Source organism: Cajanus cajan, chromosome 6, assembly GCF_000230855.2.
Source record: "Cajanus cajan strain Asha chromosome 6, NIPB_CcT2T_4, whole genome shotgun sequence".
Classification (NCBI taxonomy): domain Eukaryota; kingdom Viridiplantae; phylum Streptophyta; class Magnoliopsida; order Fabales; family Fabaceae; genus Cajanus; species Cajanus cajan.
This window is the reverse complement of record NC_138522.1, coordinates 46,460,671-46,479,803: the sequence shown is the minus strand read 5'-3', so window position 1 is coordinate 46,479,803 and position 19,133 is coordinate 46,460,671. Positions and strand designations below refer to the sequence as shown.

Genomic DNA, 19,133 nt, shown 5'->3' with positions numbered 1-19,133 from the left:
CATATAATTTCAGATCCTCGTGCCCCAAAAGAATGGTATTAAAAATAAAACTTTTTTATGCCTCTAAAGTTTTTTTTCTTCTTTTTCTTTTCATGTATTCTGACTCTAAACTTGCATAATTTCATGTCCTCGTACTCCAAAAGAATGATAGTAAAATGGAAACTAGGTCATATTATTGAAACTAGATATATTGACACGCGCGATGTACAAATTCATATATATATATATATATATTATATAATTTTAAAATATTATAAGTATTTTAAAAATTATTACATGAAATTATAAAATTAAATAATGTTTGAACTAATCTTAATGCCACCTTGAACCAACCAACAACATTCACTTGTGATAAAAAATTTTTTTTGGCACAAAATGAGTTTATTTTTATATATCATTGTTTTTAAACTTATTCCTCCACAGTTGATTTTTTTACTGCTGTGAAGTTCTTTTACATTTTTTTTATGTAAATGGAATTGTTTTGAAATATATAACATTTTTTTAAATTGTTTTACACAATATTATTGTAGTCCACAACGATATCTATGATATATGGTCAATTTTAATTATTAATCTTGAGTTGTTATAATTTATAACGACTCAAAATGAGTCATCATACTCTATAGTAACACAAGCTACCTTAACTATGAGTCTAGTTATATATATGTATGTTTGTGTTGTTGTGAATCACAATTATACTAATTTATTTTTGTTGTTTTTGTGTATTGTTGTGAGTCACAACTATACTATTTCTTTTGTTTGTGTGTTGCTGTGAGTCACATCTACAATTTTTTTTGTGTCTGTGTGTTGTAGTTGATCATAACTACATACTTATTTTTTACTTTTAATTTTTTTAAAACTTATTTTTTAAAAGAGAAACCTACTAAAGGGTGAAATCCTTTATAAAAAGGGGTAAAGAATTATTTTTTAGTATTTGGGATCACGTGAGGCATTCTAGTTGACAGAATGTGTGGTAAAAAGAAGGTTAACTAGATTTGCTGCAATTCACAGTAACCTTCCAATTTTTTTTTAAGAGCACTGCTATTGAGGCCGAAAGGTATTTCAAATTAGTGTCCGAAACATTAAAATATTATTATTTTTTAATATATTTATTATAAAATAATTATTAAATTTAATATTTTATTATTTAAATTAATTTTTTAATAATTCGAAAGAAATATCGACTTCTCCTTTCGGAGGATGCAGCATTTTCCTTTTTTTAAACGATAGTGTCATATGACACATTCTGATTGACGGAATGTATGATAAAAAAAGATTAAACTGAAATTATTATAGTCCACGACAACCAAAAAAAAATTAATGGGAGTACTATAATTATAATCCACAACAACCCCTTTAAAAGTAAAAAAAAAAAAAAAATTTAATGAGACACCATAACTCATAATATATGATGACTTTAATTAAAGTCATTATAATTGTGATTTTTATTAGTTAAGAAAATGTTATTTATCACTAATATCATTATAGTTTATAATAATACTATTTAAAACAATTTTAAAATAAGAATGTTTTAAAACAATTTCATTTACAAAAAAAAAAAAGTTTATAAAAGAGTCGGTCAAAAAACGTCCATACTTACCCTTCTCCCAAACCTTGTTTCATTTTTTCCTTCTCCACCCACCCTTTCTACATACCGTACCTTCTTCAAATTGTAAGTGCTTGAATATGACAATTTAAAATTGATTTTAAAAATATATTTATATGTTAAGGTTTTTAAATTAAATTTTATAAAAATAAATATTAACTAATTTTTAAATATTTAATAATTTTAAAAATTAATATTAGATAATATTTAATAATTTTAAAAATATTTTTAAATATTTAATAATTAAAAATATAAAAAGATAAGAAATAAGATAAAATATATAAGTGAAATAAGAAGAAAAAAATATAAAGAATTTCAAATTCTCTTTTCTGGAAAAATTTAAAATTCTACCATTTCAAAAAATTTTACAAATACTTAAATTTTAAATTCTTTATAAATTTTTCATCCAAATAAAATATTTTCATCTAAAAAAATTTAATATTTTTTCAAATAAATAAATTACTTTATTTAAATTTTCATCTAAACATACTACTGAGATTGAGGATGCAACTCATCAATTAATAGTGTAATCCCCGTTGACTTTCCACTCACAAAAGTGGATCTTTACCATTATTACTATCATACTATCTCTTACACTTCTTTTCTTATTGCTGCAAATGTGAATGAATTCTGTGCCAACCAAATTCTCCATATTAGCAGGACCTCCATTTGTGCAACCTCCATTATTACTTCATCGAAGAGAGTCCCCTCTTACTTCATTATTTGATACAAAATTAAAATTTTTGAAACCAAAAAAATTCTAAAAATACTCCAATAAAAGAAAATATCTAAAATTACTCTCATTAAATATTGATTGTCACATTAGTTTAATAGTTAAGATCTTAGTTGACCGCAATCAATTTAGATAGTTATAAAAAATGATGTATTAAGAAAGATAATTATAAAAAAATGATGTATTTTGTATAAATTGTGACAAGATTTGTTGAATGCACATCTCATTACAAATCACCAAAATAAATTTATTTACCACACTATTAATATAGTCAAACAGCCTGTTCGATTAGTAAAAAAAATTAAAAATCAACTTAAAATGTTATCAATTATACTCGTCAACCTAATGCTACATGGCCATACTAGAGTTTGGTGGAATGAATTGGAAAAGTTTACATTTTATGAAATAATTATAATTATAATGATTTATTAATTAATCTATATTAATAATAAAAGGACATCACTTTGTGGCACTTATTGATCAAAAGTAACTGCTTGATCCTTCTTCACGAACAAGCTTTTGACCAAACTTTGCCATATGGATCACAAACAACAAATACAACTTTTAACCATGCTCAAGCATTGTGGCATTGACAATTCTGCCACTTAACTAACCTACTCATTGAAATTTCAACTTCTAAGAAAAATAAGGGATGTTTCAAATTTATGACTCATTGTAAACCTTGAATATTACATCCTAAAGTTTTTCATTTGAACAATTAACGAACATCATGTAGACGTGATGACAAGAACCCTTTAGGGTCCCTTTTAAAATATAAGAAACTATTTTTGAATGATAAGAAACTAAATTGAATTAAAAAAAAAGATAAAATACGAAATGTGTAAATTAACTTTTACATTGGTATTCCAACAAATAATTCCATTTCCCTCGTGTTTCTTCTCGCCGTCTATACACGGCAAATTCCACCGTCAAAATGGAAATATCCAGCGCAGCGCACGTTAGCGTAAATGTCACCTGTCTGGCGCACGTTAGCCAGCATCAGTGCTTCCATTTTCTTTCTCGTCTCTTTCCCTCGCCTTATCCTGCGCACCACTCTGTTCCCCTTTTTTCCTTTTAGGGTTACGCTTCTTCTTCTATTCTTCTTCTTCTTCTTCTTCTTCTTCTTCATGGTTCGTTCCAGAACTAGAGTTTCTTTCTTCGCATCGTAGTCGCAGCGCATGGATCACAGACTGAAAAACAAGGACTCACTCTCTTACTCCACTCTCTTCAATCTCGAGGTCCGTTCCATTTCTCTTCTTCGTGGAAATCATTGTGCTTCTTCTCACCGTTTCTCTCTGGATTCGCTTCTTTCGGCCTTTACTATGATGTACTTGTAGGATTTATTTGAATTGAGTTTTAGTCATTTGCAGTTTCTTTTGAAAAAAATAAAATAAAATTCGAGGATATTGTTATTTACTTTTAGCTGTTTCTGATTGCATGGGTTTGTAGTCTTTGATGAACTTTCAACTTCCAGAACAAGATGATGATTTTGATTATTATGGGAATAGTAGTCAGGATGAGAGCAGAGACAGCCAAGGTAGACACTATTACTATGCTTCGGTTTTTATATGAGACTGTTACTTGGATTTTCATGATTGCATGTGGATACTACTGTTTGACTAGGGAGTGGTTGTTTGTTTGTCAACTTGGACTTGAATATGAGTGTGTTCCGTGTCTTTGTGATGCTTCCATGAGTAGGTGGGGGGATTGCAAATCACAGTAATGGGAATGTGCATGAAAGGGAGGTGAATTTGTTGAAGAAGAGGAGGTGGTCTATGAACAGTGACAACGAGGAGAAGAGTGGTTTTTACGGGGCACACATGACGGAGGAGCGGTATCGATCGATGCTGGGAGAGCATATTCAGAAATACAAGAGGAGGTTTAAGGATACCTTGAGCATTCCTGCCCAAAATCAGGCTGCTGGTTCACTTGTGAAAACCAGCACGGGGTCAAAAGCTCGCAAGTCTGGGAATGAGCGCAGGGGAGGATTACATGCTGCGGAGAATACATTGGAATGGATGAATGATTCCAGTTCTCAGAAACCAGGAAATTACCGCGATGCAGATTTCACACAGCAATATGGCACTGATAGGTTTGCCTTTCCTGCTCTGTTGTTTTTTATGGTGTTTGAGTTTTTGAATCATGAACCATTGTTTAAGTTGAAAATTACCTTGCGGTCTTGAACTCCTTTCAGGATTATGTATGAACCTGCATCTTTGGATATTGGGGATGGAATCATTTACCGGATTCCTCCAATCTATGATAAGTTGGCTGGAGCTCTGAACCTCCCAAGCTTCTCAGATATCCATGTTGAGGATTTTTACTTAAAGGGTACCTTGGATTTGGGCTCCTTGGCTGAAATGATGGCAGCTGATAAAAGATTTGGGAACAGAAACCGAGCAGGCATGGGGGAGGCAATACCCCAATATGAATCACTGCAGGCACGGCTGAGGGTCATGTCAGCTTCTAATTCTGCTCATAAATTTGGTCTGAAAGTATCTGATGCTGGTTTGAATTCCTCCATTCCAGAGGGGGCAGCAGGAAGCATAAGACGATCTATTTTGTCTGAGGGTGGTGTATTGCAGGTTTATTATGTGAAGGTTTTGGAGAAAGGTGACACCTATGAGGTATCTATCATATAATATGAACTGAGGTTTTTTCCCTCTACATCCCCCTCTATTTTTTTTATTTTTTTATTTTTAATCATTTAGCCTTTTCTTTTGACTGCTTCAGATCATTGAAAGAAGCCTACCTAAGAAGCAGAAAGTGAAGAAAGACCCTGCTCTGATAGAGAAGGAGGAAATGGAAAGATGTGGAAAAATTTGGGTAAATATTGTAAGAAGAGACATACCAAAGCATCATAGGAACTTTACTACTTTTCATCGAAAGCAGCTCATCGATGCGAAGAGGGTCTCAGAGACTTGTCAAAGAGAGGCAGGCTCCTATTTCCCTCCTTAAATACATTCTCCATCTGTTATATTTTGTATTGATTTGGGGTGTATCTAGAATCTTGTTGTGTAGTCTAAAGATTTTAATGGTAGGTTCTGTATTTGGCAGTTTGTCTACAATAACTTATAATTTATATGGACCTATTTTTCTTTCAGGTTAGAATGAAAGTTAGTAGATCCCTTAAATGGACAAGGACTGCTAGTATGCGCACCCGGAAACTAGCTAGAGACATGTTGCTGTTCTGGAAACGAATAGATAAGGAGATGGTATTTTTTAATTCCTTCCTGAAATTTATTGATTTTATGGTGCTGGATATTGAACTCTGGAAGACAGCCTATTTGAAGAAGTCATATATTTTTTATGTGATTATGGTGACCTTTAGTGTAACATGATGTGCTTACTCTCCCTTATGCTCTACTTTTACTTTTGGTGACAAGTTTCATGCATCATAGTTGATAATAGGTTTTACCTACTTGCGTCTGTCGCATGTATTTGATTGAAGCATGTTTATCTAATGGATTATAGTCGCGTAATCTCTTATCACTGAGATTATTGAAATCATGTCTCATATTTTTAAATGTAGTGGAAATGATTTATCCAGGTGGTAATTTTGGTATTTAATTTTGGGTATAAGCTTCTCAATTTAGGTGTTTTTGTCTTTTTGAGATAGAAAAAATAATTGGGATTGTTTTTTAATAGATATCAGACCCATTGTTGGTCTTGATGTAAAATGGGTGGTCTACTCAGTAGACATGCAGATACCACAATGTGTTCTTGGATTTATCTTTCAAATCTGAATATTTTCATGCTAGTGTACATTTTCACTTGTACATTATTAGACTTGAATATGCTGTAATTTTTCAATTTCATTCCTTGCAGACAGAAGTGAGGAAGAGGGAGGAAAAAGAAGCTGCTGAAGCTTTGAGGCGTGAACAGGAACTTCGAGAGGCAAAGAGGCAGCAGCAAAGGCTTAATTTTCTTATACAACAAACTGAGCTGTACAGTCACTTTATGCAGAACAAGTCAAATTTACTATCTTCAGAAACTTTACCCAAGGTGGATGAGGAAACAAATGATCAAGAGGCGCTGATTGACTCTTCAGATGCTAGGCCCGACGAGGAGGAAGATCCTGAAGAGGCTGAACTGAAGATGGAAGCTTTGAAGGCTGCACAAGAAGCAGTTTCTAAGCAGAGAAGGCTGACAAGTGCTTTTGACACTGAATGCTTGAGGCTGCGCCAAGCTGGTGAAACTGATTCACTTCCACCAGATGTTGCTGGAGCGAGTAATATTGATTTGCAAACCCCGTGAGTTTCTTCTCTCTTTATTTGTTGCTGTGTATATGCACTTCTATACTACATGGACGTGTTTAAATGTACATATGCAACTTGTTGATGTTCATCTGGATAATATTGAGGGTGAGTTAAGCAATATTGTATTCATTCATATTAAATTTTTTGTATTGTTATGTTGCAGCTCTACCATGCCAGTTGCATCCACGGTTCGGACACCTGAATTATTTAAAGGGGTTCTTAAAGAATATCAGCTGAAAGGTCTTCAGTGGCTAGTTAATTGTTATGAGCAGGTTGTTGAGCAATCCTTGATAAATTCTCAATGATTTATTTCATTTGGTTGTTAATTTGAAGGCTTTTGATATCTTTCAGGGTTTAAATGGTATTCTAGCAGATGAGATGGGACTTGGAAAGACGATTCAGGCTATGGCTTTTTTGGCCCATTTAGCTGAGGTAGCTATTCATCCACCTGTTTTGGTACATTTTTCTTTTTGACTTTGTTGTAACTTGTTTGTCCCTTGTAGGAAAAAAATATATGGGGACCTTTTCTAGTTGTTGCACCTGCTTCTGTATTAAATAATTGGAATGAGGAACTTGAGCGCTTCTGCCCTGAACTGAAACGACTTCCATACTGGGGTGGGCTTTCAGAGCGGACAGTACTTCGGAAAAGTATTAACCCAAAGGATCTTTATCGTAGGTAATGTTAATTTCTTTTGCATTTTTTTATGCTTATTCATGTGTTGTAGAAAAAAATGTGAAAATAAGGATTTCCGATTTCCTATGAAAATTGATTTATGAAGGGAAAGATGATAATTTACTGGTGCAACTTTTGATTTTCACCAAGAATATTGAATGAACCTATGAGTAATGATGGTGAATTTTGTAAGGCAAAGTTGAAAATAGGCTGGAAAAATGTTGGAGTATTTTCATTTTTATTCAGTGTTACCTGCCCAGTAAGGGGGCAAGGTAGATTGCTGAAAAAAGAAATTAATATAGCCTCCAGGTGGTGTGATCCATAAAGAAGTAAAAATTTATGCTCAGGAAAGGTTCTTTTTCTCAATAGAATTTTGTATTTTGAAATTTTCTGTTCATTTATTTAATTTTTTTAATTAACTTAAGTGGATATTCTGTGCTGGGAAAGTGAGCAATGTTTTTAGTCAGATAATAACACACAATCATAGGGATATGATATTTTAAGAAGGTTAAATATGTTTTTAGTCCCTGTAAAATGTAGAAGTTTTGATTTTGGTCCTTGTAAAGGACAAAATCTAATGTAATAACTGCAGTATATTTTGAAAAATTTTAAAGTTCCTTAAAATTAGGAGCTTTTTCTAATTGGTGGAACTTTGTGATTGATATGAAATGATGGTTTTCTCACTTTTAAGTTATTGTTAAACAAACAAAACAGTCGGTTTTTTAAGAAAGTAAAAAAAGGATGTCAATGGTGGAACCCCCTTTCTCTTGGTGGTGGTATTTGGTCAGTATGAATACTACACTTTTGCATAGAACCATCTTGTTTTTTAACCTTTGAAATTGTGAGGCTAATATCTAATGCAATGCTTTGGCTGTCACCTACCATTAGTAAGCTCCATTTGTAATTTATCCTTTTGGTTTGTTATTTTCATCCCTCTTATTTCTGTTGTAACAATATCTTGCTTATTTACCAGGGAAGCTAAATTTCACATTCTCATCACAAGCTACCAGCTATTAGTATCCGATGAGAAGTATTTTCGTCGTGTGAAATGGCAGTATATGGTTTTAGATGAAGCCCAGGCAATCAAAAGTGCAACCAGGTTTGCTGAAATATTGTTTATGCAGTGCATAAGTGAATGACATCTATTTGTTCCAGCCATTTTTTTTTTTTGGGAAATTTTTTGATTTAATATTTAATATTTTGCATTTTTATAGGATTAAATCTTCTTCATTTTTGTATGTATTGTGTTAATTGCATGTCAATGAAGAAATTATATTAACATCTATTTTTGTGATTTTCCCTTTTTAAAATTATTTGACAGTATAAGGTGGAAGACACTCCTCAGTTTTAATTGTCGGAATCGCCTACTGTTGACTGGTACACCCATTCAGAATAATATGGCCGAGTTATGGGCTCTCCTTCACTTCATCATGCCAACTTTATTTGACAGCCATGAGCAGTTTAATGAGTGGTTTTCTAAAGGGTATATTTCCTCCTTAAAGTTCTTGGACATGTTAGCTATTTAGCTATAGTCTAACTATATTTTATGATCTACGCATGTCAGAATTGAGAACCATGCAGAACATGGGGGTACTTTGAATGAGCACCAACTTAATCGATTGGTAAGTTTATCTTTCCTGTTGATAGTCAGTAATGAGATGGCTAGGATGTTATTGTTTTTTTTTTTTCCAATTAGAAATTTCATGGGCATATAAATAGCTTATATTGTGGAATGAAGGGTGATTGTTTGGTGCTTCACAATACGGGAAATTAGTGGTGTGCATTCATTGAGTTCTTGCCTTTATTGGATGCTACTTTTTTTAGGAATTGTTATATTCACAATCTATATTTAAGTTTATGATTGTGTTAAAACAAGGATATGATGATTAAAATTTGGCTTAAATATGTTTTTAGTCCATATAAAATGAGCGAATTTTGATTTCGGTGTTTGTAATTTTTTTTTTCATCCTTTAAAAATTTGTAGGTATTGTTTTTGGTCCTTGTAAAATGAACAAATTTTAGTTTTGGTTGCTAAAAATGTTTGGTTTTCATCTCTCTAAAATCTAAAGTCACTATTTTTGGTCCTTAACAATCATTTTAAGGTATACAAAGAACACTTGTTTTAAGTATATATAAATTTTTTAAGAGGTGTCACGCACTTAAATGATATAACCATTAGTTGTACAAAACACCTAAGATGGTTGCTTAACCTTTTTATTAACAAATAAATAATTACAAATAATCACATAATAATATAGACTAAATATAATAGTCACAAATTTTAGAAGAATGAGAACAGAGAAGTTTTTTTTTTACATATATCAAAATCAAAATTTGCTCATTTTATAAGGACTAAAAACATATTTAAGTCTTAAAATTAGAATAGGATGTGTTCTATGGTGACTCATTTTTATTTTTGCTTCCAAGTTCTAATTATTGTAAATGGGTTTTGTTAATATTGCTAGATTTCTTTTTATAATTTTAAACCCTTGCGTTAGAGTTCTAATTCTTGTTTCTCCTGACAGCATTCAATTCTAAAGCCTTTCATGCTGCGGCGTGTTAAAAAGGATGTGATTTCTGAGCTGACTACAAAAACTGAGGTTACTGTGCATTGTAAGCTGAGTTCTCGGCAGCAGGCTTTCTATCAGGCAATTAAGAACAAGATATCTCTTGCCGAGTTGTTTGATAGTAATCGTGGGCAGCTCAATGAGAAGAGAATTCTGAATTTAATGAACATTGTTATTCAACTAAGAAAGGTAGACAATCCATAGTACTTGGGCTTTCTTTTCTTTGTTCTTTATTTTAGTAGTGCAAATTTCTTATTAACAGTTTCATTCTGAAAGAAAGATTTTTGTGATTTAATTGTGTGAATCTATTTTTTCATCTCATCAAGAGTGCTGGTGTAAACATTACTATTTAAATATGATAGGTTTGCAACCATCCAGAGTTGTTTGAAAGGAGTGAGGGAAGCACTTACCTTTACTTTGGAGACATTCCGAATTCCCTTCCACCTCCACCATTTGGGGAGTTGGAGGATGTATATTATTCTGGTGGTCACAACCCCATATCATATGAGGTATTTCCTCATTCTCATACGTTATTTACTATATCAAAACATTCAATTTTATTTGTCGTGTATTGTTGCATACTTATCTGCATTGGTTCCTTAAGAATTAAGTCTGTCCATTCCTATTAGTTCACAAGTTTAGTGTAGGACATCTTTGCAAGGTATGATATTTGGATTTTTTTGTACTGCTTAATCTATCATTGACTAGTTTAGACAAAGCTAATTTGATCCATTAACAAGGATTGTTTTATGAAAAATGCAAGTTCATTCAGGATTCAGGAACTTGTTGCAATGTTGATACAGTTTGGTTTATTACATTTTAGAAGGCCACTAATTGAAGTTTTAGCATGATTTAGTTGATACAATGTTAGCTGTTGGGGTTGTAATTTTTATGGACTCAAAATGGGTCCACAGTAAATGGCTGTTGTAAAGAGAATTTTTTAATGGTATTAGACTGTAGCACAGACACTGATTGACTGATGGTCAAGATTTGAGAAGAATTAAAAAGGATATGGAAGGATAAAATAATAATAAGTAACTGTTTCTCAATGAGAACATATAAATAGGAAGATAACAGAATGTACATCTGGCGTATGATAGAGGCATGACATTTCAATAACCTTAGAATACTATTAACCTCTAACCACTTGTGAGACATTTAACCATTTGTGCCACAAGTATAGATTTATAATTGTTTACAAACATTCATTTACTCTCAGTGATATGATTATCATTACTCAGTAAATTAATGATGTCACACCAAACCTTGATCTATTCTGGCTAATGTGTTACAAATTTATGTCAACGCCAACTATCAGTGTATTAGTCTTACTCTTAGATGGAGTTGTGTTTTACACTTTCACAATTCACACTACCTTACATGTTTAGAGCTGGGAGAGCTCGTCTCTTACCAGTTAGAAGGGCAAGGTTAGTGTGACCCATATGTACTAAGTTACTGCCTTGATGGTAAAATTTGATGCACATGGAACCTGTTTTTGGTGCCATTTTTGGCATTTTTATTATAAAAGGGAAGTATATTTGTATATTGAATGAGTTTTCAAACTTATTTAATAAATGACCCAGGTCACGTTGATATTGGTTTTTCTTTGTTTAGGTTTTTCTCTTTTCCCTTGTAATTATTTTTTTCTACTATCTTATGTTAACTTTGCCTCTTATTTTATTTTATTTTTCTTTCTTACTGCTTTTGCTATGTGTGACAAAATTTCAGATACCAAAACTTGTCTATCAAGAAATTATGCAAAGTTCTGAAACTCCCAGTTCAGTTGTTGGTCGTGGTGTCTCCAGAGAATCTTTTCAGAAATGTTTTAATATTTTTAGACCAGAAAATGTTTATAGATCTATCTTTGCGGAAGATATGTACATTAAAAGTGGACACTTTGGTTTTACCCATTTGATGGATTTGTCTCCACACGAAGTGACATTTCTGGCTACTGGTTCTTTTATGGAGCGACTGTTATTTTCTATGATAAGACATGAACAAAAATTCATTGACGAAGCTGTAGACTTTCTAATGGAGACTGTAGATGATGATCCAGAATGTGGTTACCTTGAGAAAGATAAAGTGAGAACAGTTACACGAATGTTATTGGTGCCATCGAGATCTGAGACCCAGTTTCTTCTAAAAAGATTGCCAGTTGGTCCCAGCCATGCACCATTTGAGGCCTTGGTTGTCCCACACCAAGATAGGATTTTTTCAAATGCTAGGCTTCTTCACTCTGCTTACACATATATCCCACAAAGTAGAGCTCCCCCAGTATGTTATCTTTCTCTATTATCTGCTCTTAAGTTCTTTTTTCCAAAATAAGTGGCACTTTTTTTCTTTTTTAAACAAAATGATAATTAATCATTGATCATTTTCTTCTTTTCGTCTTCATAGATTGGTGCTCACTGCTCAGATAGAAACTTCTATTATAAAATGATTGAAGAATTACATGATCCCTGGGTTAAGAGGTTGTTTGTGGGATTTGCACGTACATCTGATTACAATGGTCCTAGAAAGCCAGATGGTCCTCATCATTTAATTCAAGAGATAGATTGTGAACTACCTGTTTCTCAGCCCGCTCTTCAATTAACGCACAATATTTTTGGGTCTTCTCCACCTATGCGGAATTTCGACCCAGCAAAACTGCTCACTGTAAGTTTTGCTTTTAGTTTTGTTCTTTCTTTCTCATGAAATGGTCCTCTTCCCACAACTTTCATGTTGAATAAATCTTCTAATATACATTATTTTCTTTTTATTATAGGACTCTGGAAAGCTCCAAACACTTGATATATTATTGAAACGGTTACGAGCAGAAAATCATCGTGTTCTCTTATTTGCTCAGATGACCAAGATGCTGAATATTTTGGAGGTACTTTCAACATTCTACAATGTTCAACCTTTTGATATTGGTTATGTAAATCCAGGATTGTATGATTCTGATATGTTCAAAGATGTAAAACAAGGATAAATACGTAAATGAATGAACAAAATTAGTCATTACAAGAGCCCTCTGTCATCAATTGATTTCCCTTAAATATAGTGATTACAACTCACATGAACTCATCTTACTAGGAGGCCTACAAGTTGCATGTGTGTATGTACAAATATGTTTATGTACACACACACATGCAAGTATTGATTTTTTTTTTCTCTCTTAAAGCTGTTAAATGAGTTTGGTTCGATTTTGTTTTAACAAAAATTGGGAACTTGGGTGTTCTGATTAAATTCAAATGTTTAATGATTTGAAAATGGAAACATTTGGATCATGATGAGTATCTATGCATAGAGCAACATAACTGTTCTACAAGTCTTGGCTTGGCCTTCAACTTTTGAGTCTTTTTGTATATGCTGACTAGAAATTTAATCATTTTTGCAGGACTACATGAACTATAGAAAATATAGGTATTTTAGACTTGATGGATCATCTACTATTCAGGATCGCAGAGACATGGTCAGAGACTTTCAGCATAGGTAATGCCTTCTGTTTTCTCTGTAATCTTTTCATTCTGTACTATGGTTAGAGTCGTTAGACTACTGAACATTACTTATTTAGTTATACATCTGTTTTTCATATTTCTTATTAATATGTTGTAGGAGTGATATTTTTGTGTTCTTACTGAGTACAAGAGCTGGTGGATTGGGTATCAACTTGACAGCTGCTGACACAGTCATATTTTATGAGAGTGATTGGAATCCAACTTTGGATCTACAGGCAATGGATAGAGCTCATCGTCTGGGTCAGACAAAAGATGTTAGTTCCATTTTTCCTGCTACTTGCTCTATGGAAGTCATGTTGCACAGTTTTGTTTAGGATCTCAACTATTGGTCTCTGAATTTCCCTTCATTGCATATCTGGAACTGATGCTTCCCTTTCTCTGGATCATGCACATATTTTCTTGTTTAGACATTAAAACTACTCGTTTGGAATTTGCAAGTGCTCAACGTATTGAGTTGAAAACTAATTGTAGATGCATTTTCAACATTGTAGGTTACTGTATACCGACTTATATGTAAAGAGACAGTTGAAGAGAAGATTCTTCTTAGAGCTAGTCAGAAAAGTACTGTACAGAACCTTGTCATGACTGGCGGTTCTGTTGGTGGTGATCTTTTAGCTCCTGAGGATGTTGTATCTTTGCTTCTAGATGATGTTCAGTTGGAGCAGAAATTAAAGGAAATCCCTCTCCAGGTTGGTCGTGAATCTGGTTACCAAATTTCATTATTTTACAATGTATTGAATATCCTTGTCAACCAAATGAAACACTAGGAAAAAATAAGTTCCAGAAACCCTAAATCCATTTTGAGAATTTTTCTGATTGTCCTTGCTTATCCTTCCAGGTAAAGGATAAACAAAAGAAAAAACAACCAATGAGGGGTATTCGGGTAAATGAAGAAGGTGATGCATCGCTGGAAGATCTAACAAACTCTGTAGCACAGGGTACTTCAGATTATGATCTTTCCGTGGATACAGAGGGATCAAAGTCCAGTAATAAAAAGGTATCACCACACTTCTATTTATTTATTTGGAGAGGATTATACCTCCAAAACTTCTTGGTTACAGAAATTCTTGAATCTCATTTCAATTGGTTGCAGAATAAAGAAAAATTGTTGATTTATATTAGAAGTTTGTAGCTTCTTGTTAGCAAGGGAATGATTTGTTGCATAAGGCAATGTAATGGGGTTGAGGACCCTTGTACATGCTTTTACATAAATCTGTTTTCCTGAAAAGAAAATTGGAAACTCCTCTATGATAATGGTTCTTTAGGTGGTTTCAATGCATGAAGTTTATCATTTAGTACTGCTACTTGCTCTAAAAGGGTAAAGAAAGATTCTTTGTAACTGTGGTTAGCTATTACTTCTATGATGTACAACAGCTCCACAATTAGCAAATCAAAATATGATAAAAGATGATTTTGGAGAATTGTGGGGTTGGGTATTAAGGGTTTATTGTGTCAGAAATTTTCAAGAAAACATGTAAAGCTAATATGTATATATGGCATGCCAAAGAGTATTTCTCCCCTCCCCCACGATATTTTTTTTAATATAACTCATCAATATTCCCCATGGCCTTTCCTATTAAAGGAGTAGGAAGTTCTGAAATTCCCAAAATGAGTGTTTCTTAATTCTTTTAACAAGCTCTTCTCTGTAAAGGAAAAATAGCTGTGAAAGGAAATTTAGAAGTAAGGAAATTTAGAAGTTGAAGTGGGACATTTCAATGTTGAGTCTCTTTACCCTCATAGGATTACAGTAAATCATTATTGACCTTTCTTTGTTGTTCTGCTAATAGCTGTTTCATGGGAGTTATTGTTTCTGACAAACATAGAAACTGGGCAACCTTGCTACATTTTATTTTTTTGTCTTTGTTGAGTCCGATGTATTGGAGGATATATCATCCTCTACTGTGTGGTACCTTCCCCCTGTTCTTATGAAATTTCTCTCCATTATAAAAGAAGTCCTAAAACAAAGAAGATTCCAGTAATTCCCTTTTGCAAGAATCTGAAAGTTTAAGCAGTTAAAAGAAGCTGAAAGCTAAACTATGATGCATTCAACTAAACTTCATTAACGGCCTATGAACCATAAGTTTTTAAATCATTTGTGAAGCCTTTTCAAGCTTTTGTATATTCTCTTTGCCATGTTTAAGCTGAGTTGACTGATAACTTAAAATAAATAGTGAATAACTCCTTGGTACTTTGACTTGAGGATTTTTCCTCTCCTTTTCAAAAATGCAAAATACTAGTGTTATATTCATATCCATCAGTATGTGACTATGTGTACAATATGCCTACATATGTATCCAAATAATAATCCTCTATTTTTTGTTTAATTTTATAGACTGAAACATTTTGGATACTGCTCCGAAGCTTTGAATAGAATATAGTTAATATAATTTTAATGCAGCTCTATCTTTTCATTTGTATCCTTAAAGCAATAGTAAATTGTTGACAATTATATAGAGCCAAGAATTATTTTGAATAAGATAAATGATGCTTCCATGATTTGAGTTGGGAAAAAATATGGAACTCTTGTGATGTGAAGGGATATGTAATGATTTTTTGTTATGATCACAAGTTTATTGTTTATTGTTTTTTTTAGGTGCATTGTGATCATTATCCATTGAAATAGTTGTGTAGATAAGAAATGATTAATGACTCTTCGCAAATGTAATGTATTTATGTAAAATGTATTTTTATTTTTAAATTTGTGTCAATATATCTAGGTTACATCATATTTTGAATGATTAAGAATTTCCCATATCCCCGTATCTGTGTGGTGTTTAGTGTTTGGGCAAAGACAGAAGATTTCTTAAAGCAGAATAAGTATTGCATTAAATTTGAATGAATCGTTTATCCAATCCAATGTACAATTGTCATGAGCCAACTATCCTAAAATGGTTTCTACTTGTATTATTAGTTAACCCTTAACCCATCATGATACCCTGACAGGAAAATGACCGTGACAATTAATTTTTTATATTACTAGCTGACCATTCATGCACAACAAAACTTTGTCTGTCTCTTACATGATGATTCTGTGACAATAAAAAAATCCAAATCTGTTGCATTTTTGATGGTTTTATCATTTATGTGATAGTATTTGAGTGATTTGAATTTTTAGGTGTACTGATGCGCATAGAGTTCAAATATTGCGAGTATATTTTGAATGTTATGTTCAACTTGGTAACATAATGTCTATTTGCAGAGAAAAGCCACCGCAGATAAGCCAACTTCCAGGCCAAAGAATTCTCAAAAAATGAGTGAATTTAGTACTATGCCTACGGACAACGAATTGGATGATATTGATCCAGTGGGTCAGAAACCGAAGAGACCGAAGAGGATAAAGAAGAATGTGAATGAAAAGTTTGAAGATGCTTTTACTGGGACAGCTACACTGGTACCAGAGCCGACCCAATTTCCACCTACACGTGATTTTAGTGCCGGAGGTTCTAAAGCAGAATCAGGCCAAGACAACTGAAAGCATAGTGACTTCTGACCATGGCATTTTACAAAAACTGGGGAGTCACTATTTTATCAGCCCTGTGGATTGACATTTTGTGGAGACTGCTAAATTGGCTCTCTGGTTAATCAACAGTTTCTAGTTCCCCATTTCTTGGTTGTCGTCTGACTGCAAAAGTAGTAACGCTGAAGTTGAGTCAAGAAAGGTGAAGCTGTATATCCTAGGTTGTATATAGTCCTTAATGTTATAGATCTACCTCTCTTCCACAGTTGTGGGGCTTTGTTGTTTGTACAGATCGGCCCATTCCTACTTGAGTTGATTTTTTATATGCCACAAGCAATATTTATAACAAAATGATAATTAATATACGGCAGTCTTGCTTAAGTCCGCGGCATGACAATTAACAGTAACACCCTGTAAGCAATATGAGGATGTGAGACATCTTGTGACCAAGTTTAAGAATAACTTGTTCAATTCATCTGGATCAAGAGGTGGTGGAATTCATCCAAATTAGAAGCCGGTGCCCTGTGCTTGATAAAAAGCTAAGCTTGAAAAGGGATAGATTTCTGTCTTATTAAGAGTGGTGTTCAAATTCTGTATTGTGCTAATCTTCTTATTGTAACACTAGGTCTGCATCTTGATATAAACGGCAGAGGTGCTCCTTGAACTCCCATCTCTTAATCAAATATTGTTTTATCCAAAAACTCGTTTCAAGTCATCTCATACGGTGAATGCTAGTAACTCAGCTTTAATTGTTGGTGTTAGATTCAAAGGAAAGGCTGGTTAGCATGCGGCATGCAAGTGCATTCCCCTCCATAATATTTTGGGGTAATTGACCAATCTAGAATATTTATTAAAATGGAACTGTGTTGAAGCTAATTATCCGATAGGATTGTATTGAACTACTGATCCACATTTTTTTCCGGTATCAAAATGTTGTCAAAAAATAATTGTCGGCAACAGTTTAAAACTATCATAATGACAGGCCATAACTCCAACTCCAACCATTATCATGAAAATTTATTCATTAGAAAAATTGATTATAAATTTGTATTTGTTTGGAAAACATATAAACTTACTATAGAAAATAAATTATCAATGACAGAGACTTAATTAGTATGTGGATGATGTTGAAAATGTCCACAAATGCGAAGAATACGAATTGAATTCTTAAGATATGTAATGCATTATTTTGAATGATTTATCCGTAGATTCTATGTAAATTCTTAAGATACAACAAGATTTTTTCAATATTAAACTGAAGATGTAGAATTAACAAGTTTTTAATAAAAAAAATTAAGAAAAAGTAAAGTTGTACTTTATATATATATATATATATATATATATATATATATATATATATATATATATATATATATGAGTATTTATAAAAAAGGGATATTGACAATTAAGACTATAATTAATGACAGAATTTAAGACAATTAATTTTAAAATATTTAATTATTTAAAATTAATTAAAATTATGATAATTAGATTATTGCATCTCATTAAAATTAATATTAAATTTTAAAAACAATAATCAATAAAACAATTATTTTAAATTTAAAATAATTTCATAAATAAACTTATCCTTTAAAATATTTCAAAATATACAACACAAAATTTAAAGAAATATTTACATTTTCAATTAGATTGGACCTTAAGCCTTTTTTTATCATAAAAACATTCATAATCAATTTATTTAAATTTTGACAAACCAATTATCATGACGTATTTCTAGATCATGGAAAAATTGATACTTCATTTTAATCTGTTGGATTTTATTTTTAACAAAAGAGAAGGTAAAATAGAATTCGTATTTGCATAATACATTTCACATACTATTTAAATGTATGAGGTACATCACAATTAATTCAATGTAAATTTATATAAATACTTGTTTATAGAAGATATTAATTATCCTCAATTCTTACATTACGATACATGTTAGGCCCAAAAGAATTAAATCAAACCCATACTGGATGAAAGATTTCTTTAGTAGCTTTTCCTAAATGGGCTGTTGATGTTTTGGCCCAATTCTATTGCTTTTAAGTGTATGGATTGTCAGATTGATGCAAGAATGAAGTTTTTTTCAGTTTTATAATTCTTTTCGTAGCTTTGCCCTAGTTTTTCGAAAGTTCATCCTATCAGTGGTGCTTTCATTTCGTCCATGCCTCCCAAACCGTCCAAGGAGACCGATGAAGCCCTCCAACTCCTCACGGAGAAATTTGTGGTTCTTCAATCAGCGTTTGATACCCAACAACTCAACCAAGAGGCTCGTCAAGCTGCCTTCCAACAATCCCTTGATGCGATGATAGCCAAACTCACCGCTATGACATCG

The 19,133-nt window shown here is 32.5% G+C and overlaps 1 protein-coding gene across 1 annotated transcript; it reads left to right on the top strand.

Annotated features, from left to right (window-relative positions):
- The first annotated feature begins 3,267 nt into the window (after positions 1-3,267).
- INO80 (DNA helicase INO80-like protein) lies at positions 3,268-17,496 on the top strand. Its single transcript, XM_083077240.1, has 23 exons — positions 3,268-3,577; positions 3,789-3,876; positions 4,038-4,431; positions 4,534-4,966; positions 5,073-5,273; positions 5,444-5,554; positions 6,168-6,592; positions 6,762-6,870; positions 6,950-7,030; positions 7,102-7,274; positions 8,245-8,370; positions 8,593-8,754; positions 8,836-8,893; positions 9,797-10,027; positions 10,201-10,347; positions 11,567-12,112; positions 12,236-12,493; positions 12,603-12,710; positions 13,218-13,312; positions 13,436-13,592; positions 13,830-14,027; positions 14,177-14,335; positions 16,538-17,496. Exons 1-23 carry the CDS (start codon positions 3,518-3,520, stop codon positions 16,808-16,810), a joined length of 4,593 nt encoding a protein of 1,530 aa, XP_082933366.1. The 5' UTR covers positions 3,268-3,517; the 3' UTR covers positions 16,811-17,496.
- Positions 17,497-19,133: the final 1,637 nt, after the last annotated feature.